General features: G+C 57.3%; 7 protein-coding genes across 7 annotated transcripts; 4 read left to right on the forward strand and 3 right to left on the reverse strand.

Annotated features, from left to right (window-relative positions):
• Window positions 1-78: 78 nt before the first annotated feature.
• KVR01_001575 (uncharacterized protein) lies at window positions 79-4192 on the reverse strand. The gene is made up of 2 exons (XM_044788122.1): window positions 2712-4192; window positions 79-2650 (listed from the first exon to the last, which is right to left on the reverse strand). Exons 1-2 carry the CDS (start codon window positions 2938-2940, stop codon window positions 897-899), a joined length of 1983 nt encoding a protein of 660 aa, XP_044649530.1. The 5' UTR covers window positions 2941-4192; the 3' UTR covers window positions 79-896.
• Window positions 4193-8029: 3837 nt separating this feature from the next.
• Window positions 8030-12050, forward strand: KVR01_001437 (inositol-3-phosphate synthase INO1). Its single transcript, XM_044788148.1, has 3 exons — window positions 8030-8248; window positions 8303-9762; window positions 9848-12050. Exons 2-3 carry the CDS (start codon window positions 8432-8434, stop codon window positions 10140-10142), a joined length of 1626 nt encoding a protein of 541 aa, XP_044649392.1. The 5' UTR covers window positions 8030-8248; window positions 8303-8431; the 3' UTR covers window positions 10143-12050.
• Window positions 10663-11844, reverse strand: KVR01_001288 (uncharacterized protein; the record flags this gene model as incomplete). The annotated part of the gene is made up of 1 exon (XM_044792445.1): window positions 10663-11844. One exon carries the CDS (start codon window positions 11842-11844, stop codon window positions 10663-10665), a length of 1182 nt encoding a protein of 393 aa, XP_044649243.1.
• A 1764-nt stretch (window positions 12051-13814) lies between the features above and the next one.
• Window positions 13815-17024, forward strand: KVR01_001546 (uncharacterized protein). The gene is made up of 4 exons (XM_044785433.1): window positions 13815-14550; window positions 14612-14628; window positions 14732-14842; window positions 14910-17024. The coding sequence occupies exons 1-4, from the start codon at window positions 14436-14438 to the stop codon at window positions 16698-16700; spliced, it is 2034 nt and encodes a 677-aa protein (XP_044649501.1). The 5' UTR covers window positions 13815-14435; the 3' UTR covers window positions 16701-17024.
• A 1307-nt stretch (window positions 17025-18331) lies between these two features.
• Window positions 18332-25257, forward strand: KVR01_001874 (uncharacterized protein). Its single transcript, XM_044790194.1, has 6 exons — window positions 18332-19796; window positions 19889-20565; window positions 20660-20782; window positions 20849-21101; window positions 21257-21754; window positions 21970-25257. The coding sequence occupies exons 1-6, from the start codon at window positions 19649-19651 to the stop codon at window positions 23784-23786; spliced, it is 3516 nt and encodes a 1171-aa protein (XP_044649829.1). The 5' UTR covers window positions 18332-19648; the 3' UTR covers window positions 23787-25257.
• On the reverse strand, window positions 24239-25057 carry KVR01_001976 (uncharacterized protein; the record flags this gene model as incomplete). Its single annotated transcript, XM_044783158.1, has 1 exon — window positions 24239-25057. The coding sequence occupies one exon, from the start codon at window positions 25055-25057 to the stop codon at window positions 24239-24241; it is 819 nt and encodes a 272-aa protein (XP_044649931.1).
• A 369-nt stretch (window positions 25258-25626) lies between the features above and the next one.
• Window positions 25627-26268, forward strand: KVR01_001117 (uncharacterized protein; the record flags this gene model as incomplete). Its single annotated transcript, XM_044783329.1, has 1 exon — window positions 25627-26268. The coding sequence occupies one exon, from the start codon at window positions 25627-25629 to the stop codon at window positions 26266-26268; it is 642 nt and encodes a 213-aa protein (XP_044649072.1).
• Window positions 26269-26304: the final 36 nt, after the last annotated feature.

Consider the following 26304-nt stretch of genomic DNA (forward strand, 5'->3'; position numbering starts at 1 on the left):
ACCCAGTGGAGCCTGTTGCTCAGTCCGCCATGTACAGTAGATGTGTTTGACACGATATGATCGGGTGGACAGGACGAATTCTCGGCATTATCTTGTGTTATTCAATGTTTCCACGCCATTGTACAGAGGCTGCAGAATCTCCACCTACCCAGCTCAGAGCGTGGGTTAGATGTATATAAGTAGGTATATATACGAAAACGGTCAAGTGACCTCGCCCTCGCCTAGACTCGGGTCGCCGTCTCTCCTTGTAACCTCTCATCATACCAGTCGCGTGAATGAGCCTTCTGGCCCGTCCGTTCTCATCTGCTTCCATCTGCCAAGCTCGACTCGTTGGCCTGTTTGAATGGCACTCAGCCAAGGACCCAGACCCAGCATACGCCTCGGCAGTATTAGAGGTGCCCGCCCATATAACAAGATAGACTGAGCTGGCCGTATGCGAGCTTCATGTCCGGTTGGAGCCATCCTACACAATAATTCATTTCCTCAACGAAAACCCAATGCCTGAACGCCGTAAAAATGCTGAGGCGCACTCCAAAACCCCTCTGTATGGACAAGAGGTCGGTATGGTTATTGGTGCCACCAAAGAACATAGATCGCAAATCGACTGCACCTCGCAACGACCAAGCAAGCGCTCGTCGCAATAAAAGCCGGAAGCGAATGGGTATATGAAGGAAGAATGCAGATGCAATCAATAGTCGGGGTATAGAGCGGCTGCTGCACTAGCTGCTGCTGAAATATCAAGTCGAAATCGAGATCCAAAAGTCCAAGAAAAGAGCAATATCGGTCGCGCGCTGGGTAGAAACAGCTCCGTATCAAACGAAGCCTTTTGTAAGATGTCGAATCCAGGGCGGTGTGGATACCCGGACATGGCCAACCGTTTGCAACATTTTCGCCTTTTACATCATTCCTAGCCTTGTCCTCCTCTTCTCCATCCTGGGCATAGGGGCTGATGGGGCAAGCCCTCTACCTGGACCACCTCCCATAGGCGGCCCTAGTCTGCCGTTGCCCATCGGCATGCCGGGTCGGTAAGGAGGTCCGCTGGGCGGAGGTCCACGCATTCCTGGCCTGCCCGGGGGTGCGAGGTTCGAGCTGCCGTAGCTTCGCTGGGAGCTCATCGATGGGCTCCGCCTGTACGACTGGGGCTGCAGTCGTCTGAATGCATCCTTCTCACAATATGCCCTGCCTTCAACGTCGAAGTAGCCATCTCTCAGAACGACATTGCAGTCCCCACAGCGGAAACACTGGACGTGGTACTTCTTCATGCTCTCATCCTCGAGGTACTGTCCTTCGATGCCATCACGGCATGACCCACAAACGCTGCCATTGGCCTTGTGGTAGTGGAGCTTGCAGTACGGCCGATCGTCATGCACATAGAATTCAGCCGTCGGGAAAGGCTCGCTGCAGTCTGTGCACACAAAGCAAGCTTTGTGGTAACGACCAGACAGCCGCCCATCAGCGCTCGAGATGGACTTGCCCACAATTGCATCGCCGCATGCCCTGCAGTTCCCGCGCGATCCCCGAGCAACCGGGTCGCGTCGTGGAGGAGACCCCCGAGCCTGGGTCAGCGGCAGAGGCGAGGATCCTGATCGAAGTCCTCCCTGGATGGCCGGGTCGACCCGCGCGTCTCGGTCAAACTTGGAGGCAGGCATCGAAGGAGCCCGACTACCTTGTATGGCAGGGTCATATCGCTCTTCGGCGCTCGGCGCCTGCCTCTGGCTGTCCAAGTCCCTCGGGCTGAGCTCATCCATGGACGCCTGTATATCATTCATTAGATTGTCGAAGCCAGATGTGTTGGATGGTTTGTGGCCCGATGCCGTGGAGCGAGCGGGACTCGTGCTCGAGCTTGGATAGCTGGGCTGGCTGGATCCCTGGGAGAGTGAGGATGACACCGACACCGAGGGTGAGTGATACGGGTTCATGTCTCCAAACTCTTCAGCAAGGTTGATACTCGGGCCGTTGCCTCCAGAGGTCGGCGGGCGCACTAGGCTCGTCCTCGGAGGGGGCGCACGGGTTACGACTGGACCCATGCGCCCATTCATGTCTGTCGACGGATTCCGGTACTTGTCGTAGCGATCTGGCCGGGGGCCGGGGGCCGAAGGAGTGCGTAGTGGCGGCTCGAGCTCCTCGTTTGGCCTGGGGAACGTCTTGGACCGATTTGGACCAGCGAAGGCATCCGCATCCTGATTTTCTCGCTGGGGTGGTCCAAAACCACCGTAGCCGTTCTTCCTCGGTACCCTCGGGGGACCCATGCTCCCGGCTCCATTGCTACCAGATGATGCAGAAGTACCGGGCCTCTCAGGCTCATCGTTCATCCGTCGTGGCGGTGAGCCCCCAAATCTGCCCCTAGGAGGCGACTGCCCATTTCCAAAGGGACCTGGGGCGATGTCGTCCATGCGCGTTAGCAGGCTCGGTGCCTTTTTCTGCGGGCTCGCTGGCGCGTAACCAGGATACATATCTGGATCGCCGAAGCCGCCATAGCCTCCAGACCTCCTCGCCTGGGAGGGATTCTGGTCGTCGTTGGCGATGCTAGGTGCAAAATAATCGTCGGCCCTGCCGATACTTGGTCGGGCACCTGGCGTCCTAGGTGAGACACTTCTTGAACCACTGGAAAAGCTGAGCGGTGTCAACGGCTGCCGCGAATAACTGCGATCTGTACAATGTGTTGTCAGTTGTCTGGAGAAAGGTATAGGCGAATGAGGATCGCGACGGACTGGCCATGGCAGTGTCAACTGGTGGTACACTGATTTTGTCATGTATGCCTTTGTATAGCGGTGAGAACGCATCGATGGACGCGGCAGGAGCGCTGGCGCCGCCACCGCCGCCACCACCTGCGCTGTTGCCGCAGACATGGTCGCCCATCATGGACAGCTCGACTTGCTGCCCACATGATGAACATTTGATTGTCGGCATGAAGCTCGACTCTCTCGGTGCCCCCGCCATGTTTCGCCGGGCGTGTTGGACGACAGCCCTGCGAGGCGTGGTGTAATGAGTAACCCGACACTAAGATTGTGTTGATTCACGATGCGAACAAGACGCAATGATTGATTGATTGAGAGTGAAGTTTGATATGCAGGCCCTTGAACGCGCCTGTTGTGTTTGTTTGTTCTGGAAGACGAGGAATTCTGCGGTACCGTCGTGGCGGAAAGTGACGTGGGTGTCAGAGTTTGGCGACGTGAGGGGGGAAAGTTTGAGATCTCCGTGGGCTCGATCTCGGATCGGCGGTGACTGATGCCTGGGAAGGCCGCAAGTACAATGCGAAACGTGGTTGAACAATAGGCAAGAGGCCATACAATAGGACGGTGTGGTCACGAGTAGTGAAACCGGCCAGTGGGCGTGCAGCCGGGATGGGACGGCGCAGGGAGCGAGGGCGCGGCGGTACAAAGAGGATTGATTCCGGGTTGGCGGTCGAGTGCAAGGGCAGAGCACGTTTCGAAAACAAGGAAACACAAGACCAGATGACGAGGGGAGACCAATTGGCTGAGACAGGCAGAGCAAAAGGTGGGAAGAGTCCGAATTTGTTTGCGCCTGCGGTGTTGCAGAGAGTGTCTCGAGTTGTGGATGGAGGTTCCTGGAGCCAGGCAGTCAGCAGGGTGGAGCGTGGAGCGTGGAGCGTGGGCGGTCGTCGAGACGGGCTGCCCTTGTGAGCAAGAGCGGCCGAGGTGGGTGCTGAGGCAGCTCTCGGATTGGTGGTGGCCGACGCTACCCCTGACCAAGGTAGCAGCAATTCGGAGATCGTTGGACCTGGATCCTGGGCCTTGGACCCCTGCCGGGCAACCGTTTGAGTCTGTGTGCGCTCGCCGTCAGGCCGTCTGGCGCAATGCTGGCTTCCTGTTGACGACGGCAGCCCTGGCCCTGGCCCCAGCCCTGGCCCCTTCTGGCCTGGTGTCTACCAGTGTACCCGCAACCAGGTACTATAGGTAGTGGGCAGTGATTGTGACATGTGGCCCAGACGGCGCTACTGTGGTAGCTAGTGTCCCTCAGACTGGTCGCAGGTGTCAGTTCTGACAAGTGAGGGTGGCGGACTGGCGGACTAATAAGGCGATGATGTAGCTACTGTGCGTGTGGCATGTGTGGCATATGTGGCAGGTATCCAATAGCACACCAAAACATCAGAGCGTCATTCCCGACTACTTTATGGGTGTGGGTGGGTAGGCAGGCGAGGCGACAAGAGCAAAAGGACCTGGAGTTGCAGCCCAGCCAGCCAGCCAGGCCAGGTCAGGTTCGATGTTTTGGGATAACACGGCGAAGGGCTGGGAGGAGAAGACGCGAGGCGAGGAGGCAAGGAGATGAGAGGGGTGCGGTGTGCAGTCTGCAGTCTGCAGTCTGCAGGCCGCTCGTTCTGGACACGAAGGCAGTTGAATTGCATTGAACGGAATCGGACTGGTGTCAAGGTAGCAGGACTGCACGGCGGTAGGACGGGTGGGACTGGACGGGATTGGGTTCGAATTCGAGGGAGGCACGCCCCAGATGGCCGCTAGTCCGCCTGGGGAAGGGGGAAACAGCCGCAGGCGGGGCAGACCGTACCTGCAGGAGATGGATTGCTAGAGGCGGTGATAAAGTGGTCCCTGACACTCGGTAGCTGGGCGCGTTTCGATTGCGGAAATTCACGTCGTCGATCGGGGCGAGAAACGGTGAAGACAGTGATTGTCGAGCACGCCCAAGATAACAGCAACCCGTGGTGTGCCGATCTCTAATCATATCTCATCTCATCTCATCTCACCTCACCTCACCTCACCTGACCTCACATTTCCTACTTTGAGCAGGTACCCTCCGAGCGGGGCCTTTGCATCATCCTCGACTGTATCAACGCATTCAGACGATGTGTTGCTGTCAATGCCCGTTGCATCAGCCCGTGGGCCAGCACGACAATTATAGACACGCAGCCGTGTCAAATATACAGGCGCGTAGCACGTTTCTTTTTTGGGGCGCCGGGCGAGAGCTCTGCGCAGCGCCCAGCGCCCAGCGCCGAGCCTGGCCTGCTCTTGTAGCTTTGCCCACCTTTTTTTGTACACAATGGCTGGCTCCACCGCTGCCGCCGGCCGTGGGAGCCAGGGCACACCATGGAAGTTCGCGGCCCGAACGACTGAGCCAGTGAGCCTCGAGTCCAGGCTCAGGCTCGAGATGCGACACGGTTCGTGGTCGGCCTACCTGCCTCGCTCGGTTCCGAGCTCCGCCAATTGATGAAAAAGTCTACTCGGTCGTGATCTGGTGCTTCCATATCCAACGTGCTCATACTATTATTACCCTGCCTCTCTACCGCAGAACCCACCAGAAAACCGGATAGATATTACATACACAGTGATAGTACTATGTATTATCCACGAGGGCACACCGCCGAGTCAGGACTCAGGGTAGCCGGATACACAGCAGGACATGCTCATCGGCATCCAGGTAGCAGCCGATCTTGACAACGGAGCAGTGCTGGACGGTGTGGTTGCAGCGGGCTGGCGGCTCTGTGTACAGTATGTGTGCTCCGTATTGTGTAATTAATCTCGTGGGCCCCGTCCATCCATCACGTTCTTGTCCTACTAGTCCAGCCTGTCTGCCTGTCCAGCCTGTCCAATGGCGTGCACAACTCGAACCAGCCGTGCCAATGCCGAGCGAACCACAACCCAATCCATGGTCGCTGCCCCGTTGCCCCGTTGCCCCGTTGCCCTGGCCCCGACTGCCTAAATCCCGAAGTGGTCATGAACCAAACAATCAGCACGGCCAAGGTGGCGCCACAAGAGGACCCCTAATCCCATTCCCTCCATGCCACGGAAAGTGCAATCTCTCAAAGTGTCCACTTTGGGAAGGCCCTCGACGGCCCTGGGGCCAATATCCACCCCGGCGCCGATCCAGAAGCCTGCCCGTCAATCAATCAGTTCAATCTCGTCCCCCCAGTCCCCCAACCAGCAAATCCTTATTCAGGTCACAACCCTAAAGCAGACCAGCAGACCCAACCAGCCCCATTTGTCAAAGTGATCGACGATCCCCAGCACCTCATTTGCATCGTCGAGCCAGCAGGTGGCGCCTGCACCGATGTGTGCTTCCTTCGTCTGGGGACGCAAAAGCTGGGGATCTGAAGGCTAACCTTGGCAGCCGACATCGACGGCCGCACACAGACTGTCTGTCAGTCAGTCCTCGCCGTGGCCTCGATCCCGTGTGCTCGGAGAATGTCAAATTAGACTGCCACATGCGGCATCGGCCCTTACGGAGCCACCGCGCAGCCGTCCCCTGCCACAACTTAGAACGTTCTGGTCCGTGGTCATTCCGTCCGCCGGCGCCAAGCTACCCAAGTACTTACCTGGGTGGGTAGTGCCAGAGTGCTGGGGCACACACACGACGGCATCTTCGAGGCCGCCCGGCCCTTGGAGGACTCTGCACAGCACCCAAACCTCGCGCCATTCGGACACAGACAGGCATGGCGGGTCAAGGGCATGGTCAGTGTTGGGAACCTTACCAGTTTACCTCCCCCTCGAGGCGATCGTCAAGTGACGACATATAGGGCCGCCGTATCGAGCACGCTCCGATCAGTCCGGTCTCAGTCAGCGCCGGGGAGTGCGGCGCCATTATGAAACACGGTTGTGGCGGCACCTACAGATCTGTTGTGGGTAAATGAACCCGGCGATCCAACAAGCTAGCCGCGTCGCATCGGCCGCCGCCGCCCAGGTTCTTGCGCCGTTTTTATTCTACCCATGGCTTCAGGTTCAGCCAGCCCTCCACATTTCCGGGCCACCATGCGTTGGAGGCAACCGAGATCCCGCCGGTGGCTGTAGTCATTCCGTGGCAATCATACATGCAGCCTCTGCTGTGTAGATGGGAAGGGGATCGTGGGTGTCATCGCCATTTGGTGCTGCTCCCAGAGGCGGCGACCCCTGCCATGGCTCACGAGGCTCATTCAACAGCGCAAGTGGTTCCTGACGATGGTGTTCAACGGTCAGCGGGGCAGAAGTGCTCCCAGCCCTCCCTCAAGCGGCATTCGGGTCTACGCTCAACTCTGGGGGTTGGCTTGTGTGGTCGGATTTCTCTTGTGGAATCGCGTAACTGTCCTGTTAGGCCACATTTGGTTGCCTTGTGCCAGCCAGGCTTTGTGACTCGAAGGCTTCGAGGAATGCGCAAAGCCAAAATATACAAGTACGTCTGCACTTTCCGCGGCCATGGCTGTTTCCTTCTTGCCTTCCTAACCTTGATAACCCGAACCTGAACGAAGGATTCTCGCGGGAACACTACCGTTGTTTGCGAAAGCTCTATGTCGCCCTCTGCGTAGTGATGGTCACCACTTCACCAAAGGCGGAGGGACCTGGTGATACTAGCCTTCGCCAATACAATGCCCATCATGATGTAGCAGGAAAGCAAGGCACTTGATGGGGGCTGGATTTCATAATTATGGACAGTGGCCGGCAGGGCATTCATTGCTTCACACAACGCCCTACACCAGATCGACTATCTCGCGTGCTACGTGGGCATTTATGCATTGATACAAAGCCATCGTGTCGAGTACTCAGTACATACAGCGCGCTGTGGTCTATTGGATGCGCGGCCCTCCAGGCTCAGTCTGCTTCAAAGGACCCGAAAAGGCCCGGGCATCAATGCTTGGCAATAACGAAAGGAACCAGACTAGTAGGGATGGCTTTTATGTGAGATTTGAACAGACGATGCCCAGGCGCAAAGCTCCCGAGGTCGACAGATTGGTGCTTGCCTCACGGAGGAAGTAAGAATGAGTGTCGGTAGGCTCGGATGCAGAGCAGGATCAACAGCCGCGTTGCACATCGGAAGACGGCAGTGCACGACATGCAGTGTGCTCAGGCCAAGCATATCATTCCTGTTGATCCGTGGTAATACCGTGCTCGCTCGATGGTTGAGCTCGTGTTTTCGCATGCTTGCAGCTGCAATGTTATGCATGTGCGAGAGCGAGGGGCTGTTCTGCCCAATGATTCAGTACCTGACGGTTGCTTCGGGAAATTGGCTTGTGAAATGTCGCGTGCTTTGCTGGCGGCCTTGGTTAGCGTTTGATAGCGGGATCTTCGGGTCGCTTTGCCTTCTCACCGCCGGAGGCTCCTGTAGACGTGCATACTCGAGTGTTAAATACGCTCTGTCCCAGGCGTCCCTTCTTGCAGCCTTGACGTGGCTCACTCAGTACTCTGGACAAACCTCAGTGGAAGTATCTACGAATCCTCAGCCTCACTCAGCACTTCTCAGAAGTCGATCGCGCTCTCGGGCTGCGGTCACAGGATACCGTCAAGACGTTTTCCAATCTCCTAAACTCGTAAGATCCCATAACAATGAACCGGGCTGCTGGAGGCTGGCTGACATTGCCCAGCGTCCACCACCCGTACGCAGGAGCCCGTTGTGCCTCTCGAGGAGGGAGTACAGCGGACTCGCCCTTTACTCACTAAGGGGCGTCATCACATATCGCGCAAGTAAACCAAGCCTTGGCCCACAAGCCATCATGGCACCGCACGCCGAGGAAGCTGCTGCGGGCCTTGCGTACGGGGACGGACAGGCAAATGGCAATGGAGTTCGCCATGGTACCGACAACAAACCTCTCTTCAAGGTGAACTCCTCCAATGTCAAGTACACGGACAGTGAGATCTTGTCCAAGTACATCTACCGCACCACCAGCGTGGCCACCGCCGACGATGGCAGTTACACGGCGACTCCCCATGAGACTGTGTACAACTTCCATGTTGATCGCAAGGTGCCCAAGGTTGGCATGATGCTTGTTGGCTGGGGCGGGAACAATGGTACCACCGTCACCGCGGGCATCATCGCCAATCGCCGCGCCCTCGTGTGGGACACTCGTGAAGGCCCTCGTGCTGCCAACTACTATGGGTCCCTCATCATGGGCTCCACCATGAAGCTGGGAACTGATTCCAAGACCAACGCGGATGTGAACATCCCGTTCCACGATGTGCTTCCCATGGTGCACCCGAATGACCTCGTCGTTGGTGGTTGGGACATCAGCGCCATGGACCTTGCTCGAGCCATGGACCGTGCCGCTGTCCTGGAGCCTACGCTCAAGGCAATGGTGAAGAAGGAAATGGCCGAGATGCGCCCCTTGCCGAGCATCTACTACCCCGACTTCATTGCTGCGAACCAGGAGGATAGGGCTGACAACGTCCTCCCGGGCAAAAAGGCCTCCACCGCGCATGTTGAGCAGATTCGCAAGGACATCCGTGACTTCAAGGCTCAACATGGTCTTGACAAGGTCATAGTCCAGTGGACAGCCAACACAGAACGTTACGCTGACATTGTCCCGGGGGTGAACGACACCGCCGACAATTTGCTCAAGTCCATTGAGCAGGGCCACGAGGAGATCTCGCCGTCCACCGTCTTCGCAGTGGCATGTATCCTTGAGAACACCCCCTTCATCAACGGCAGCCCGCAGAACACATTCGTGCCTGGCGCAGTTGCTCTCGCCGAGCGCCATGGGGCCTTCATCGGTGGTGATGACTTCAAGTCGGGCCAGACCAAGATGAAGTCCGCCCTTGTCGACTTTCTGATCAACGCGGGCATCAAACTAACGTCCATTGCGAGCTACAACCACCTTGGAAACAACGACGGCAAGAACCTCAGCTCGCAGAAGCAGTTCCGGAGCAAGGAGATCTCCAAGTCCAACGTCGTCGACGACATGGTCGAGGCGAACACGGTGCTGTACAAGAAGGGCGAGCACCCTGATCACACAGTGGTGATCAAGTACATGCCCGCAGTTGGAGATAACAAACGTGCCCTTGATGAGTACTATGCTGAGATATTCATGGGCGGTCACCAGACGATTTCGTGAGTCGCGTGCTGCCAGCCTCTTCGTTTCCCAACGCAGTTCATCAGCGAGTGTCAGAAGTTACTGACAGTCTCACTTTGACAGCATCTTCAACGTCTGCGAGGACTCCCTCCTCGCCTCGCCCCTCATCATCGACCTCGTGCTCGTCACGGAGATGATGACGCGCATCCAGTGGAAGACAGAGGGCGACGACGGCTATAAGAGCTTCCACAGCGTCCTCAGCGTCCTCAGCTACATGCTCAAGGCACCGCTCACGCCGCCCGGCGCCCCGGTGATCAACTCCCTGGCCAAGCAACGCGCTGCGCTGACCAATATCTTCCGCGCATGCGTCGGCCTCGAACCCGAGTCGGACATGACCTTGGAGCACAAGTTGTACTAAGCTCTTACGCACTTGATATCAAGGCCCCTGACCGCAGGTGCCTTGATTGTGCCCCGGATACGCTTCCTCCTGCTTATCTCCTGCTTGTCAGTGAAAAGTGGCCGCGGCACGAACACATAATTAACTTTCTCGATGCGGCCCAGCAGTATAGTCCTGCACAACGGGCGCAGCTGTTTATATGTGATGCCGTTTTCTGCGGCCATTATTAGTGTTGCGTTTCGACACTATCCTAGCACAGAAGAAAATATACCAACAGTCCCTACCGAGAAATTTGCTGCAGACAGGCTACAGGGCGAGGAGTACCCTAGAGGTACCAGTTGACTTGTTTGCGCTTGGATTTGAGTGATATGTTGACTGATACAAACCGCCGTCAGTCGCGAAATCCGGACCACACATGTGTCCAGTAAATATTTTTAGTGGTATGCCTGTAGCGGGCGATTGGAATTCCGTCCTAGTGGTTTCTCCTGGTAACAGTCTATGTTTGCCCATGGCGGGTCCGCAATTCGAACCAGTTGCCAATTCACTCCAATGTCTTCAAAAGCTCGTCAAACTCCTTCATCCTCTCTAAAGATTGCGCAAGGCTGGGAAGAGTCTCTGCCTCTGGCAACCCACCAGCCCCCCCGGAAGCTCCGTTGTCCCACCATTTGGCGAACCGCTCGTAAATCTCGCCAGTGCTCCTCGCCCGCAGAGGTATTTCCTGCTGCCAATCTTCCCACTTCGCCTCCACATCCACAACCTCATCAGTCTCGTGGTCGTGAACCTGGATCTGGACGGGCTCACGATATGAGTCCCCGGAGAAGATGTACGGTCCGGAGGGGCTCGTCAGCAGTATTTCCCCCTTCTCACCGTTGATGCTCCAAACGAAGGCCGGCTGTCCCTTGAAAGGCGGACCGAGCCTAAAGTTGATGGCGAGTGATGCCCCATCCACGACATTCCTCCTCCCGGGAGCAAGCTTCCCATGAATCGCAAGGAAATCCGGCACGTCAGACTCTACCGTTCTGACCGTAGCGCTATGAGCGTCCCGGATATGAATCCGCGGCCGCTGGATCTGCATCGTGCTGGCGGGCTTGCCGCTGTCCCACTCACCCAACACATCGTGCACAAAGTCGATGACGTGACCGAACGTGATGGTCAATGGGCTACCGCCGACGCTGCGGTTCGCGAAGTATGACAGCCCTTCAGATAGGGAGTCGCGCGACAGGATATTGGCAAAGACGCGCGCCTCGCTGCTCAGCACACGGCCCACGCGCCCCGATCCGATCAGCTCCTTGAGCTTCAAGACGGGCGGGCATACGCGGCCCTGGAGGCCCACGATACTCCTCGCTGACCCTGGGAGGTCGGCTAGGGTAAGCGCGCTGGCGTACCCAGACGCAATGGGCCATTCGACAAACACGGCCTTGCCCGCTTCAAGGGAGGGCCTCACGAGGGCGGCATGGGTGTCAACGCGCGTGCAGCAGACGACGAGGTCGACGCCCTCGTCCGCTGCCAATGCGGTCGGATCGCCGTGAGCCCTTACGGAGGAGGGGAGTTTGAAGTGAGCCCGGGCCGCCTCTGCGGCTTGGACGCTGGAGTTGAGGAGGGCGACGATTTCGTAGTGCTCCCTGGCACGGGGGAGGAGGAGATACGGCAGGTGTGCTTCTGCAGCCCATGAGGTTGTTGAGTTGGCCGAAAGGCCTATAATTGCGACACGGATAGGAGCCATGTCTGCAGATTGCGGTGGTCACTCCTCTCTGGGCAGCTGACAGATAATTTGAGATGTTGGTAGAAACGAGACTACATATGTGGTTTCGCTTCTATTCCGTATACGTCCGAGGACATACATGGCGCCTTCATACGGTGGTAAGCACTCAAGACCCAGCGCTTGGAAAGAACACGATGCCGATAACAATAGTTATAATACGATAGGTGCTTGTGGCCTCAGCCTTGCGACGCACAGACAAGGCTAAGGGGCACCGTCTTGACGACGGCGTTGATCGTGGACAGAAGTAGCCCACGGTCTAGCGAGACTACATATGTACTCAAGTATCTGCCCGGGTGGGTTGATTTCAGTTACATGTTGTCATCAGCAGGAATAGTGCAGCTTTAAGGCGTGGGTGGACGGCCTATTATTGAACAAGCTACAAGTTAGTCGGCTTGATAATGCAATGTGTACAAGACCGCTTACAAATTGCACCTGTGCTCATGTGCTCCAAGGCGTCTCCTGACTAATACAACCCGCTCTTTGTAATAATCAATCATTGTCAATGTAGATCTGTTTTGATAGCATCAAATGAGTGGCATCCATCTGAGTTTGTGTCTCAGCCTGTCAAGGTCCTGAGGTTGGGGGGGGGGGGCAGTCTTGTTCAAGAATGTAGTGTGGGTTGCGAGGCTTTGTGTGAGGCTTCCCAAGTCTTCGTTTTTGTTGTCAAAGAAGCTGCCCACTTGGTACAAACCAATTCTTGATTCCTGAGTCATCATCACCTGGCTCGAGCACTTGAGTGCTCAAGTAATCCTCAAGTGCTGGCAGTCAAAGCTCCAATCTGAGTCTAATCCATAGTGCAAATCTGACCCGTAGTTACCTAGGTATGTTCCAAGTTTCCATGTTTGAATCCTATTTTCACCATTGAGATTTGAAAATAGTCTGGAAATTTGTGGGCAGATCCAATCAGCTGAAATATCATCTACTCTTTCACTTCCTCTATGAAGCAGGAATGATGGAAAGTCCCCTAGGCGAATTTACGTTATGCCTAAGGTACCTTTTCAGGTAAATATAATATGTGCCATGCATAGATTCACTGCCTGTGTAATTGACTTAACTCTAATTCCAAACAGTCATCAGCACCTATGGTGCCGTACCGTCAAAATGATTCTTTTTTAAAAACAATGCTACAGATAGTATTAGGGGTTGCTCTATCACTCAAGTTTTGAATGTTTTATAATACCTCCTATACCAGGTATTACAGAAGGGGTCCTGGAAGGGGCAGAGGGAGTACACATTAGTTGAAAAATATAAGATGCTATGTGGATGTGGCTATTCTAGTATATGACTAGGACACTGACTAACGAAAGCATTGGTCACATCAGTACCAGCATCAACATGGAGGCTGGGTGGCGGAAAGCAAGACAAAAAGCACCGCCATGGTCCCATGCCCTTCCCCTTCCCTACAGATTCGAGGCTTTCCGCTCGGTTTCGATGCACTTGGTCCAACTGCTTCAACCCAACTCGTCAGCCGAGGTGTTGGCCAGCTGGCACCAGACCAACCATGTGGCAGTCAGTGTTCGAGGACAGAGGAAACTTGACCTAGTTGCCTGGGAGGTAGCAGATGCCTGAAAGTGCCGGGTGTCGAAAGGCTGCTGGCAGCCCCTGCTCCGCCTGAAGCAACAACAGAGAGCAGTCAGTCCTACAGCGGCTGCTGAATATACAGGCAGACCTCCTGAGCTGGTGACCATGCAGTTTTCATTTCAGGCTTCAGCAAGCAATGAGCCGTCCTGGGCTCTGGCAATACAAACAGACGCATTGTGAGCCCCCTTTTCCGAAGCTGGCGGAAGTGGCCCGTAAGCAGCACGCACAGGCGCGGCGCAGGTGGCCTAGCTGAGCATCTAGCCTCTGTCCCAGCCGTGCCTAGGCACCTAGGTAGGCAAGTGGGTACTCCGTACACCACCACTCATTGCTCCGTTGTTGGCCCTCCCCATGTTTCGCCGGCCCCAGGCTTAATTGAGAAATCCACCGCCAGTGGTCGCTTCTCCTCCCTCATCACATCATCCTCCGTCCACGAACCGGCCCTGGATTCACACATCCTGGCAACCACTTGATACCTCTTGCTTCACTCAGCTTCATTCACCCTTGGGCTCTATTTCTCCAATTCCACTGCACTTTTTGTTTACCTGCCTTTTCCAAGGCCCCCCCGCTAATGTGGCTCTGTTGGTCCCCATCCCACCTCCAGATTGACCCCTGTTCTTAATATCCGATCCTAATTCCGTATGAATCGCCCCTGACGCCCAAGATTTGATTGGATTGACGTACTATGTATGGGTTCATACAACCGCGCCCCTCTTGTTGTTCCCCGACAGCACGGTGTACCGCTAAATCGATTCGAGTCGGCCCCCAGCACAAGCACACCCAGACAATAATCCGTAATTGTACCACGAATACGTACCGGCCATCCGTCCTATCGCCGTCGAGTTCGAGTTCTTCGTGTCGCCATCCCGAGGAAGGCTCCGACGCCTTAGAAGACTGCCTCCACACTGTCAACACTGTCAACACTGTGAACACCGCAATTGGCCTCGCGTCCTCTTCCTGCAAACACCGCCAACATGGCCGCTGCCCTCAGCAAGCGCCAGCAGGCTCGCAACGAGAAGACTCTCCAGGATCTCGTGCAGAATGTCCCCGGTAACAACCAGTGCGCAGACTGCCAGGCGCGGAATCCAGGTCGGTCCCGAGTTCTTGTGTCTCTACTTGACGGCCACCGCTAACCTCGAGAGACACGCAGGCTGGGCATCATGGAGCGTACGTGCGATCCCCGCCCTCGGCAACGTCTCGACAACCTCCCTCACGCGAATAAAACGCTTCTTTCCCCTTGGAACCTCCCACAACGCTGACTCGACAATAGTTGGGCATCTTCTTGTGCATGCGATGCGCATCGATCCATCGCAAACTCGGCACACATGTGTCCAAGGTTAAATCGCTCAGCATGGACGGCTGGACAAACGAGCAGGTCGAGGTAGGTCCAGAAACCAGCCCCTCCGCTCCGGTAGCTCGTTCCGAGGTGGTTGTTGACGCCCGGCCAGAACATGAAAAAGGTCGGAAACGTCTCGTCCAACAAGGTCTACAACCCCGACAACAAGAGACCCTCGATCCCCGTCGACGCGGACGAAGCAGACTCTGCTATCGAGCGGTACATAAGGTCCAAATATATGAACCAGGGCTTTACCGCCGCAAGAAGACACCACACCGGGAGTACGACATCCGATGAGACGCCACCTCCTTTGCCACCCAAGAACACGAGCAAGTTCAGCTTCCGTTCGGCGTCATCGACTTTCCCGCTCTTCTCGAGATCAAAGAAGGATCTTGGCCCTCGGTCAGCACACTCAAGCCCGCTCCCTCCCCACAGTCCAGAACAGGGCCACCGACCAAAAGTTTCCAAGGTTTTTGGGGCTAGCCTCGGCTATGACAGTGACGACGACGTGCACAAAAAGCTGGCAAAGTTGCGGGAGCTGGGATTCACAGACGATCGCAAGAACGAGGTCGTGCTCAAGGGCGTCAACGGGAATTTGGAGAGGACAATAGAGTCCCTTGTGCGGTTAGAGGGTCGGTCGCCCTTGGCTAGCCCAGTGGATGAGTTCCCGAGTGTCGTCCGCCCACCAGCGTCTGCTGGAGGTCGTATGAATGGCTTGAATGGATTGACAGTGTCCCGGGCGGAAACGGCAAGGCCCATGTCTGCCTCGAACAACCCTTTCGATATATCCCCGGTCCAGCCTATTTCAAGCCAATCGACCGGAAATATGGCAAACCGAAATCCCTACTACAGCAATAACCCCTTTGGTCTGACAGCCACGCAGTCGAACGACGCTTTGAATCAGGCATTCACCAACATGTCTCTCGGAGCTCCGCAACCGCTGTTCCCCCACCACACTGGCGGTCTTCCTCAGCAGCAGCAGCAGCAGCAGCAGATGATGATGATAATGAACCAGCAGTCGGCGCAGCCACCAATACCATCACTACCACAGAACTATTCTGGCAATGTGTTTGATAGTAACCCCCCGTACCCTCAGCAAGGCCAGCAGCCCGGTCTACAGCCTGCGCAACCAGTACAGCCCATGTATACTGGTTACAACCCATTCTTGACCAATGCGCAACCACCACATCCTCAGCAGCACCAAGGTCAACAACTCCCGTCTCTTAGCACCGGCTTGATGCCGAATCCTACAGGGGGCTCCTACGCCAATAACCCGTTTGCGCGATCTCCGACCCGCATGGCCACGCCGACCTCTCTGGGACAAATTCCGGAGCAAAGCCAGCAGAATTTCTACAGTTCGCCTGCGCAACCACAACAGCCGCAGATGAACAACCCTTTCTTCGCGCAGTCTGCGATGGCGGCGCCGATGCCGCAGGCCCAGTTCAACCAGTTCAACCAATTCAGCCAGCCCACGGCCCAACAAGCGCCACCGAGAGCAGACAAGGCATCTATCCTCGCTTTGTACAATATGCCACAGCTGGCACCTCAGGCGCAGAATACCAACCTCGATCAGGCCCAGCAGCAACAGCAGCAGCAGCAGCAGCAGCAGCAGCAGCAGGCAGGACAGCAGGCAGGAATGGCGCCCACAGCACAGGTTTCAAATATCCAGAACCCGGCCATGAACCAGGCTGACGTGGCAGCTTCTATGACCTCAGCAGGTAGCAAGAACCCGTTCCTCGGTGGGGCTGGGGCACCTCAACCAGCTGCGGCACAGCCCTCGGGCATGGACGCCATGGTCGGAAATAGAAGCCGAGACAGCATGATGGCACTCGGGATGGAATGGTCGAATGGACGGCACAGTCCGGACGCGTTTGCGAACCTGAGTGCAAGATCGATGCGATGACGAGTCAATATGATGCACGGGATGGCAGAAACTACCTAGTAATGGACATGTAAATGAGGCTGTATGATATGGATCTACCAGTCTAACCGCTGCAAGCAAGTGCGGAGGCCTAGGCGCACGCGGGGTTGGCATTGTATATACCTACGTCTTGATGGAAGAGCTGATGTGTAATCGCTGAACGAGATTGATCTGGGCTCGGGGTCGGTGACATGGTACCTGGTGAAGGATCAATAACGAGGGCGAAATACACAAGTAGCCCCAGAGCACCCGGTCTTGACCGTCCTCTCCCCTGGCAGACCACAACTGCTCATCCCACCAGCAGACACGAGGAACGAGAGAGCCAGCCGCGTGGGGCTCTGCTTGCGGTGGTCCCTCTGGATGGCTCGCACGCTCGCAGATACTTGCTTCCCAGAGCCTGGTCCAAGCACTGGGTCAGGGAGGACAAACCACGCCTTAGCCGCGTGTGTGCGTGTGTGCGTGTGTGCGTGTGTGTGCGTGTGTGCCCCGAGCAACGTTGCACAAGCGTTGCCGCGAAGAAGGGAAAAAAGGTCGGACCAGGTGTATCTGCGGTCCTCCTCGCGAGAGCCTCGTCTATGACGAATGTGCGTCGGTACCACGGCTGCTGTCAGTCTGCACCCGCGCGCACATGAGAGAATCTACACATGCACGCATGCACGCATGCACGCAAGCAAGCAGCGCAGCACAGCGCAACTGGGGGCGGGGCCCGTACCCGGTTCCTCTATTTCTGGAAGTGGGAGGGCCTGTCTCTCTCTGTGTCTCTCTCTCTCTGTCTCTCTCTTCTGCCCATCCCACCAATCGTCGTGGCAGGGGCGTTGAAGCGGCTCTGCGCTGATCACCAGAACTCTTTCGGTTACGTTTTTTTTTCTTGGCCTTGCTGGTGGTTCACCCTCACATCCTTCATCCGATCTGCACCTATCAGACGATGCGCCACAGCTCGCCGGTCTGTCTTGTCCCCCCTCCCCCCGTATTTTGCCGTCCCCTGTGGTAATTCGGCTAAGGAGGGCCATAGAATAGCTGATAGCCTCACCGACACGCTGCATGCAGTCAGCTTCCTACTGGGCCGAGTGCTGCGATGGCTGGGGTGCGCGCGACCAGTGCCGTGTCTCTGTTGCCGTGGACCCGTCCGTCTGACAGTAAGCCGGTGGTCACATCCACATCTTGCTTGCTTGCCTGGTGCAGTGCAGTGCAGTGCACTGGGACGACATCCGGACGCATAACACACGCTCTCGCCCGGCATTCTATCCTCCCCGTGGGCGAGTGATCTTGAGGTGCCATCTGGTCGTTGCCCAGTGCCTCCCCGGGGAAGTCTGCCTCGGTGGTGGCACTTGTTAGTAGACGTTGCGACTTTGCTGCCTAAGTACCCGGCCAGGCGACATCGTGTGTAATGATATCTGCTGTGCCGTCCGTGTAAGTGCAAGTGAAGAAAGCGTTTGCCGATCTGTGAAGATGGTCTTCAGCAGGTTGTTCGTCTGCGAACCCTCTCTCTATACGTCCAGCTGGGACCGAAGCCCAGGGATCATCCCGTCCTGACTAGGTCTGAGTGGGCGCCCCCACGCCTCGCATCGATAATCCGGGGTTCATTGCCTGCTTGGGCCCAGGGTTAGAATGTACTAATGTATCACCGATTCGACACGCTGAGAAGCTCCAGCCCGCCTCAGCCTTATTTCTGCCACATCCCTGCACCCATACACACTTACATCCATTGTCTATGTCGGCAGCAGGGCCGCAAGGTGCAGATGAGCGAACACGGCCGGTCTCTCCGTCCGTGGCTCAGCACCGAGTAGCACCCGGCCCAGAGGCCAGAGGCCCCGTCAGACCTCTCACAAAACACGCATGGCCTGGGCTGTTACATGCGACCTCCCTCCTGCCCATCGTTCCGGCTACTAGTCGTCTCGCCGCCGACCACCATTCGCCGTGGCGTCTCAGTCCTCATGCAGTGCTTCCCTCTGCTTTTTGTGCGCGTGTACGGCACACGATGGCTTCTCACCCCCTTTCCGTCCCGTCCCATCTCATTTGAGCCGGACGGGCTGGCGGTGGCTGCTGTGGTCCTCCACTGTGCGTCCGCCCCTCCCGTCGCCTTCGCCTCGTTCTGCGTGTCCGCTTCCAGGTGATCCGGCTCGACTTGCCAAGCCTCCTGCTCTCTCAGCCTCTGCCGCTTCTTCGCTCTGCTCTGCTCCTGCTCCTGCTCCTGCTCCTGCTCCTTTTGCGTCGCATCTTTTTACCTGGTGGCTTCCTGCTGTCTCACACCTCCGCTTCTCTTCCTGCCGCCAGCGATGCGGAGGAGGATGAGGGGATGTGGGAGAGGGAGAGGGAGAGTGAACCGATGCCCGTGATTCCACTCGTGGGCTGCCTGCTGAGCGCAGGTCTAGGCTGCACCCGCGAACCATATGTATGACGAGCTGCGAGGGCCCAGCCGCTGCAGCCTTGTCGACCCGTACCAGCGCTCGACCGCAGAGCTGACCTGCTCGGCCTGACCTGAAATACATCTTGGCCCCCAAAAAGCATGGGTTGTCTCTCCCCCTGGTTCCTGAGCTTCTCCTCCTCTCACCCATCCTCAAATAGTTGCATTCGTTCTTGTTTGGTACGATAAGTTGCACATTCCATCAGAGTCCTGTTGTATCCCCGATTTCCAAGCCCTATCAAGTGAAGAACCAGGCTTGGAGCGCTGGGGCACTCCGAAGTGCATGTGTTGCTTTCCCCGAAGACGTGCAAGTCCGGTCTTGAACAAGTTTCTTGGTTCATCATAGTGTCTCTTTGCCTCACTCCGGCGAAAGCCCCCTCAATCCTCTGCGGTGGTTCGCTCGTTGCCTCGCCCTGCAAGCCTTAAAGCGCACATCGTCGCCCGAGGCTTTCTTGCACCCCGCCCGAGGCACACTCCAGCCTGCCATTCTTGAAGTCGAACTGCCAGACTTGTTGTGAATTTCATCATGTCGGTTTCGAGCTTCTCTGAGGACGAGGGGCCATGCCCAGGAAACTCCAAGGGGGGCAACAGGCGGCGTCGTCAGGAACCCAAGACACCACAACAGAAGATAGATGACTTTTGGGACAAATACAAGACCAAGGCTCCCGGGAAGGGTAAGTAGAGAACGTGCCACTGGCTCCCGGAGAGAATGACTCTCGACCCGCGGCCGCCCTGCAGTAGACACGTGCTGACAACCCTGCTGTAGCCACTTCCATCATCCCACAACAGAATGACTTCTCAGACCGGGCAGCCAAGCGTGCCTCGGCCAAGTGCCTCGGCCCGGCCAAGACAACCCAGCAGTCCTACGAGGACGCGGCGGCACAATGCCGGCACAAGGTCGCCCAGATCGTCCGGGAGTGCCGCCGGGTCAACCAGAAGTACCGGGACCCGCACTTTGATCTGGAGATCGACCTCAAGCTCAACCGCCGGGACTGCCTGGACTCGCTGGACAACGTCAAGGACGACGACGACCGCGGCGACGACTACTGCCGCGACCCGGCGCCCAAGGACCGCCTCGACATGCTGCAGCCGCCGCCCCCCATGTCCGCCACCAGCGCCCTGGGGGTGCTGGACCGCATCGAGAGGGAGACCGCCGCCGCCGCCAGCCCGGATGGGGACGGCGAGTCGAGGCTCCGCCCTCTCGCGGTCAAGAGGGTTGTGGACATATTTGACGAGCCCAGGTTTTTCATTGACGGGCCCACGGCCCACGACGTCCGCCAGGGTAGAGACGGTGACTGCTGGCTCATGGCTGCATTGTGCACCATTAGTAACAAGCCTGGCCTGATCGAGAAGTGTTGTGTGGCTCACGACCAAGAGGTTGGCGTCTACGGATTTGTATTCCACCGGGACGGTGAGTGGTTCAGTGAGATCATTGACGACAAGGTGAGTGTTTGCTTGCTTGCTGGCGTCGCTACCATGTAGCAAAGTCTTACTCCGGTGGCGGAGTAACGATTCTCTAGGGCTGACAAGTCTGTAGCTGTACCTTACAAAACCTGATTATGACGAGCGGTGCTTGGAACGTGTGCTCTGGGAAGACAGAGAGAGGGTCAATTCTGAGGAAGCGTACCGAAAGATCTACCAGTCCAACAGTGGTGCACTGGTGAGCAAGCCCCTGCGGATCCTCGGGCCTCTTCTTTTTTATCGGAAACTTACCTGGCTACCCTAGTACTTTGCCCAATGTGAGAATCCGAACGAGACGTGGCTCCCGCTCCTCGAGAAGGCCTATGCTAAAGCCCACGGCGACTACTCCGCCATCGAAGGCGGCTATGGGGGCGAGGGGATCGAAGATCTCACCGGCGGCGTGACCTCGGAGATATACACGACCGACATACTCGACAAGGAGCACTTCTGGACAGAGGAACTCATGAAAGTCAACCAAGACTTTCTGTTTGGATGCTCCACTGGGGTCTGGGGTCGCGGTAAGGCATCTCTTATGTGACGGGTTCGATTCTGCCGTCATCACCTTCGCTCAGATGACTCGGCATCTTCTTATTGTCTGTGTGATGAAGCCTGGTATTTTTTTGGACCCAACACTGCAAGTGTGTGCACAATACTGACGAATCGGCATCATTAGGCTGGGGCGAGCGAAAGGGTATCGTCGAGCTCCACGCATACTCTGTCCTCAAAGCCCGCGAGATCGACGGTGTGCGCCTGGTGCTCCTCAAGAACCCCTGGGGAAAGCACGAGTGGAAGGGCGCGTGGTCGGACGGGTCCAAGGAGTGGACGGGGGAGTGGCTGACAAAGCTCGACCACAAGTTCGGGGACGACGGCTCCTTCTGGATCTCTTATGACGACCTCCTCAAGAAGTACCAGGCGTTCGACCGAACCAGGCTCTTCGACTCGAGCTGGAGGGTCGCGTCGATCTGGACGACCCTCAACGTGCCGTGGACTCTGGACTATCATGACACCAAGTTTGCTTTCTCACTCCTGAAGCCCGGCCCGGTCGTCATTGTGTGCTCGCAGCTCGACGAGCGCTACTTCAAGGGCCTCGAGGGCCAGTATCGGTTCGAGTTGAGCTTCAGGCTGCACAAGTCCGGAGAAAAGGATTATGTTGTGCGAAGCCAGGGCTACTGTGAGTACACACACTTCCACTTGATGGAAATTCCCATTGTTTTGTCTTGCGGAACGGCTTGGCCAATGCGTTCGAGCTTGAGTTTGGGGGCGACGTCTCTTGCGTGTCTCTCAAACACATATTGCATGAGCCCTCCTCACATAACGCTTTGGGTGCCTGACCGGCCACCCTATAATGATCATGGTAGAGGCTTCTAACATGGAAATTCTGGATAGACCGCATGAATCGCAGCATCAACGTAGAGCTAGAACTTGAGGCGGGCGATTATGTCGTCGTCGTAAAGATCGACGCCTTGCGCAACGAGCAGATCATGCCTGTCGAAGACGTGATACGAGCGTTCGCCAAGGAAAGGAGAGAGAAGCTGCTCCGCATTGGCTTCGCGTATGACCTCGCGCACAGCAAGGGAAGGATCATCGAGACGGTCGAGGAGAAAGCCGCAAGGGAGAAGTATGAGAAGAAAAAAAGGGACAGGGAAAGGAAGAAGATGGCCAAGATGATAATGAAGCAGAAAGAGGAGGACCGCAAACACGCAATCAGACAGACGTTGAAGAAGAAGAAAGCGATTGATAAGGCCAGAGCCCGTGCGAAGGCCAGAGACGAGAGGCGTAAGGCGAAAAGGGAGGCGAAGGAGAAAGCCGAAGAGGAGCAGAGGAAAAAAGAAAAGGAAGGGGATAGTGCGAACAAGCCCCAGGAAGATTCCGTGACCAAGAAAGGCGAAGCTTCTGCCGAGGACAAGGTCACAGAGGGCACTCAAACGACGCCTGACAACAAGGACAATGACACCCAGGCTGTGACAGCCGCCACAAATGATGCCAGACCTGAGATACCAAGCATTACAGAGGATCCCAAGGAAAACAACGATTCAAGCACCGAGGCCGGGGATAATACGCCCGCGTCGAGCACGATATTCGAAACAGGACATGTGGAGCCCGAAGAGACACAGGAAGAAGATGCGTACGTAACGGCCGCCGAGGAGGAAAGCGACAGCCAGCCAACGGCGTCTACGGCGACAAGCACCGGACAAGAACCACCTCCCACGCCCAAGGCTTCCCAGCCCAAGCCTCAGCAGGCGATCCCAAGCCCAAAGGCCGCAGACAAGGCCCGACGACCGCCTCACAACCATGTGGATATTGGCGTACAGACAGGCCCTGGGCTCCCTTCGCCCCCGCGAGCCCATGGCCCACCCCCGGGTTATATCTACTCGCCGCCGCCGCCGCCGCCACCCGGTGGCCGAATGTATGGCCCTCCGCGAGGCAATCGCCATCAGTTACCGCCGCACCTTCGTGGAATCCCGCCGCCCATGGGTGGGATGCTGCCGCCTCCGCCGCCCCCCGGCGCGCCCTCTTCTTACTTCACCTCGGACGCCTCAACCGACGACGGCGTCGAGGATTTGGACTCGCTGTCCGAGGTGAGTGACCACGAGATCGATCTCTTCCTCGAGGCACAGGAGAAGCAACGTGCGGCAGCAGCGAGGGCAGCCAAGGCGCAGCATTCCTCGAGCTCGACGCCGCCGAGCGGCCCGACTTGTGAGGACGAGCTCAACGAGTTCGAGAAGGATCCATGGAATGCCGTCGGGGTCTTCGGGCTGAGGATATACTACAAGTCGGACGGCGGGCCTGGCGACAACGAGGTGGTGAAGCTGCGGGTGGAGAGGCCCAACCCGTGGGCATGGGAGGACGACAGCGACGACGAGGCAGACGATGAGAAGGATAAGGGGAAGGGAGATGACTCGAAGGACGCCAGGCAGGAGAGCCAGGTGCTTGATATTGATGATAGCGGCAAGGACGCCATCGCCGAAAACGTGACCGCGGAGGAGAAAGAGGAGGACAAGAAGGAGCTTGGGGGGGAAGCCTCGTCGGACAAGAGCTCTGACGACGCGAAGGTTGTGAAGAAGGCGGACGACTATAAGAATGAGTGTGACAGCCCAAAGGACACGGAGACCGACAAGAGGCCCGGAGAGAAGACAAAGGTTGAACGGCCAGAACAGCAGGCCGAAGTGTCTGCCAAGGAGGGGGCAGGGCCGGAGACGTAAGTATCTCCTGTGGGAACGTCCAGGATCTATCTGGTTCGGGGTGATTGGCTTATAATTTTGGTGCGTATAATGATTGGATACTTTAATGGCGGATACCCAGCTCTTCCTCGAAAAGGTGACCTCTTGGGTCTATGTATCGTCTCGGCTCAATTTAGCTTGAGTGAATGCCTTTACAGGCCGGCCAGAATAGAAGCCAGCTATTCATCGTGTGCCCATGCCCAGCCTGCCTTGGCGTGATTGCGGCCGGGAACCTGAGCCCCGAGCTTGTATCTGGGAACACCGACTCCAGTGTGTCCAGTGATCGTTTCGCCGACTTCTGCAGTCCTTGGACCTACCTAAGTAGGTAACCAATGCCGGCCTCCTCGCGACGTTGGCGACGTTGGAGCCAGAGCTCACAAAGGTAGAAGCCCTCGGAACACGGCACGGAAGTGCCTCTGAACCCTGCTCCAGGATCAACCAAAGGCTTCCAACAGCCCATCCACTTTCCTCCTCTCCTCGACCTCGACATCATCCACAATCATGGCGTCGCCGTCGCCAAACAAGTCGTCATCGTCATGACGGCCAGCCTCCCTCTCCTTCAGCCTCGCCACCTTGTCCCCAACGCGCACGAGAAGCACACGCATGCGCTGGAGCTCCTTCTCAAGCTCGCTGCCACGGGTGACGAGGTTCTCCTGGACAGGCCCTGGCTGGCCTGAGGATGCCTCGGCATCGTTGGTGTCGCCGCTGAACGGGGCGAGCAGAGCCCTCATCCGGCGCAGCCTCTCCACGCGGGTCCGGGCCTCATCCCTCCGTGCCGCCAGCCCACGCAGCCGGCCGGCGAGCTCGGCATAGCGCGCAGCCTCGACGGGGTAAGCGGCGGACTCCCTCTCGGACTCCCATGCCGGCGGCAGCGAGGAAATGACTGCGGCGTCGGCATAGTCGGCGCCCATGTTCCTCCATGCGTCGTCGTCGTCATTGTCGTCGGCGTCGTCATCACCGGCTACCTGCCCGTCCCCGGCGCTGAGGTACAGCCTGTCGACCTGCTCGGCGATCTGGCGCGTGGCCTGGGGAACGTGGACGCGGCGCGAGTGCTGCTGCAGGGTGTGGTTCAGGCGGAAGAGCGCGTCGTCCACGGCCTTGTCTGTCAGCGCGGCTGCTCTCTCATCGTTTGCGGCGGCCTCGTTGCCGCGCCTCCAGGCGCGGCTGGGCTGTAGTGGCTGTGAGAGGAGACGCGTCTGGGTGGTGATGAAGTTTTGCTTGAGGGTGAGGATGGTGGGCGCCGGCGGCGCCATCCTGAACAAGGATGATAAGGCGGTTGATGACGTACTTGCTGGTTACGATACGAATGGCTCTGGACTCGTGCAGCTCCTGATAGCATGGAGGCAGTTGAGGTGAAGGAAGGTAGGCGTGGTTGGACTTGGGGCGGGTGGGTCGGCAGCAGTAACGGGGTCTGCAGAACTAAAAGTCAACAAGGTGACCGACCATTCATTCTTCCCGTGCAGCCCCCCCCCAATGTTTGTGAGTAGACTAGCTACTTAGGTACCTAGGTACCAGTTGACTGCAAGTATATGTTTTTCATAGTGTTGATATTGATAACCGTGAACTCCTGAGCTCCACCGCGGTCACATCCCGACGAGCTCGTGTCTGCCTTCGTGCCGCTGACTTCGGATGCACCATGTTCGCTCTGATGTAGGTGTCGGGATGCGCTGGTCCTGCGTTGGTATTCATCGAGTATGATGACTTCCGGCCCGCACGTGGCTCATTCCTTGTCCTCGCTTTCTCTTCCAACAGGCCTGCCCACCTGCAGCTTTGACCTTCATCCCCCGTCTGATATTTTTGCCTCAATACTTTGGCCTCGACCATGGCCAGCCCGGAGATCAAGCCATTTTTCACCCGCGGCAGCCAAGGCGTGCATGCCGAGCCTCCCGCCACCGCCGCCATCATCAACGCCCTCGACATGATCCCTCACATCGAGGGAGGCTACTTCGCCGAGACGGACAGGGACCCTCTCATTATTGATTCCCCGTTTCCTCCGACCCCGGCCTCCGAGGCCACCCTGTCGCTCGCCGGCCCAAGCCGCCCAGGCTTCGACCCAAAGGTCCGCAACGCCTCCACCACAATCTTCTACCTCTTGACCCCGGCGTCCCCTCAGGGAAACTTCCACCGCAACCGCGCCCGGACCGTGCACACGCTGCACAAGGGCCGGGGCCGGTACGTGCTGATCAATGCCGCCGGAGAGGTCCAGACCTTCGTGGTCGGACAGGACGTCGCGACGGGGGAGAGGCTCCAGTGGATCGTCGACGGTGACCACTACAAGGCCAGCTACCTCCTCCCGGACGCCGAGGGGGGCCAAAGCAGTGCCGAGGGCTTGCTCATCTCCGAGACTGTGGTGCCAGGCTTCGAGTATTGTGACCACGACTTCCTGCCCCGAGACGGCCTGGAGCGCTTGCTGGGACATGAGAGGGCAAAGGGCCTGGGGTGGCTTGTTAGGAGAGACGGCTAGATATGGCGCTCTTTGAGATAGACTGTGCTCCCGCGA

This window comes from Diaporthe batatas, assembly GCF_019321695.1.
Source record: "Diaporthe batatas strain CRI 302-4 chromosome Unknown Contig00002, whole genome shotgun sequence".
Classification (NCBI taxonomy): Eukaryota; Fungi; Ascomycota; class Sordariomycetes; order Diaporthales; family Diaporthaceae; genus Diaporthe; species Diaporthe batatas.

Excerpts from the sequence above, each read along its gene's own strand:
- KVR01_001575 (XM_044788122.1), bottom strand. The coding sequence starts at position 2,940 with ATGGCGGGGGCACCGAGAGAGTCGAGCTTCATGCCGACAATCAAATGT. Across the intron at positions 2,651-2,711 it reads AGTTGACACTGCCATGGCCA|ATCGCAGTTATTCGCGGCAG; the intron begins GTCCGTCGCGAT and ends CACATTGTACAG.
- KVR01_001437 (XM_044788148.1), top strand. The coding sequence starts at position 8,432 with ATGGCACCGCACGCCGAGGAAGCTGCTGCGGGCCTTGCGTACGGGGAC. Across the intron at positions 9,763-9,847 it reads GGCGGTCACCAGACGATTTC|CATCTTCAACGTCTGCGAGG; the intron begins GTGAGTCGCGTG and ends TCACTTTGACAG.
- KVR01_001546 (XM_044785433.1), top strand. The coding sequence starts at position 14,436 with ATGGCCGCTGCCCTCAGCAAGCGCCAGCAGGCTCGCAACGAGAAGACT. Across the intron at positions 14,843-14,909 it reads GGACAAACGAGCAGGTCGAG|AACATGAAAAAGGTCGGAAA; the intron begins GTAGGTCCAGAA and ends ACGCCCGGCCAG.
- KVR01_001874 (XM_044790194.1), top strand. The coding sequence starts at position 19,649 with ATGTCGGTTTCGAGCTTCTCTGAGGACGAGGGGCCATGCCCAGGAAAC. Across the intron at positions 20,783-20,848 it reads AGTCCAACAGTGGTGCACTG|TACTTTGCCCAATGTGAGAA; the intron begins GTGAGCAAGCCC and ends TGGCTACCCTAG. Across the intron at positions 21,755-21,969 it reads TGTGCGAAGCCAGGGCTACT|ACCGCATGAATCGCAGCATC; the intron begins GTGAGTACACAC and ends AATTCTGGATAG.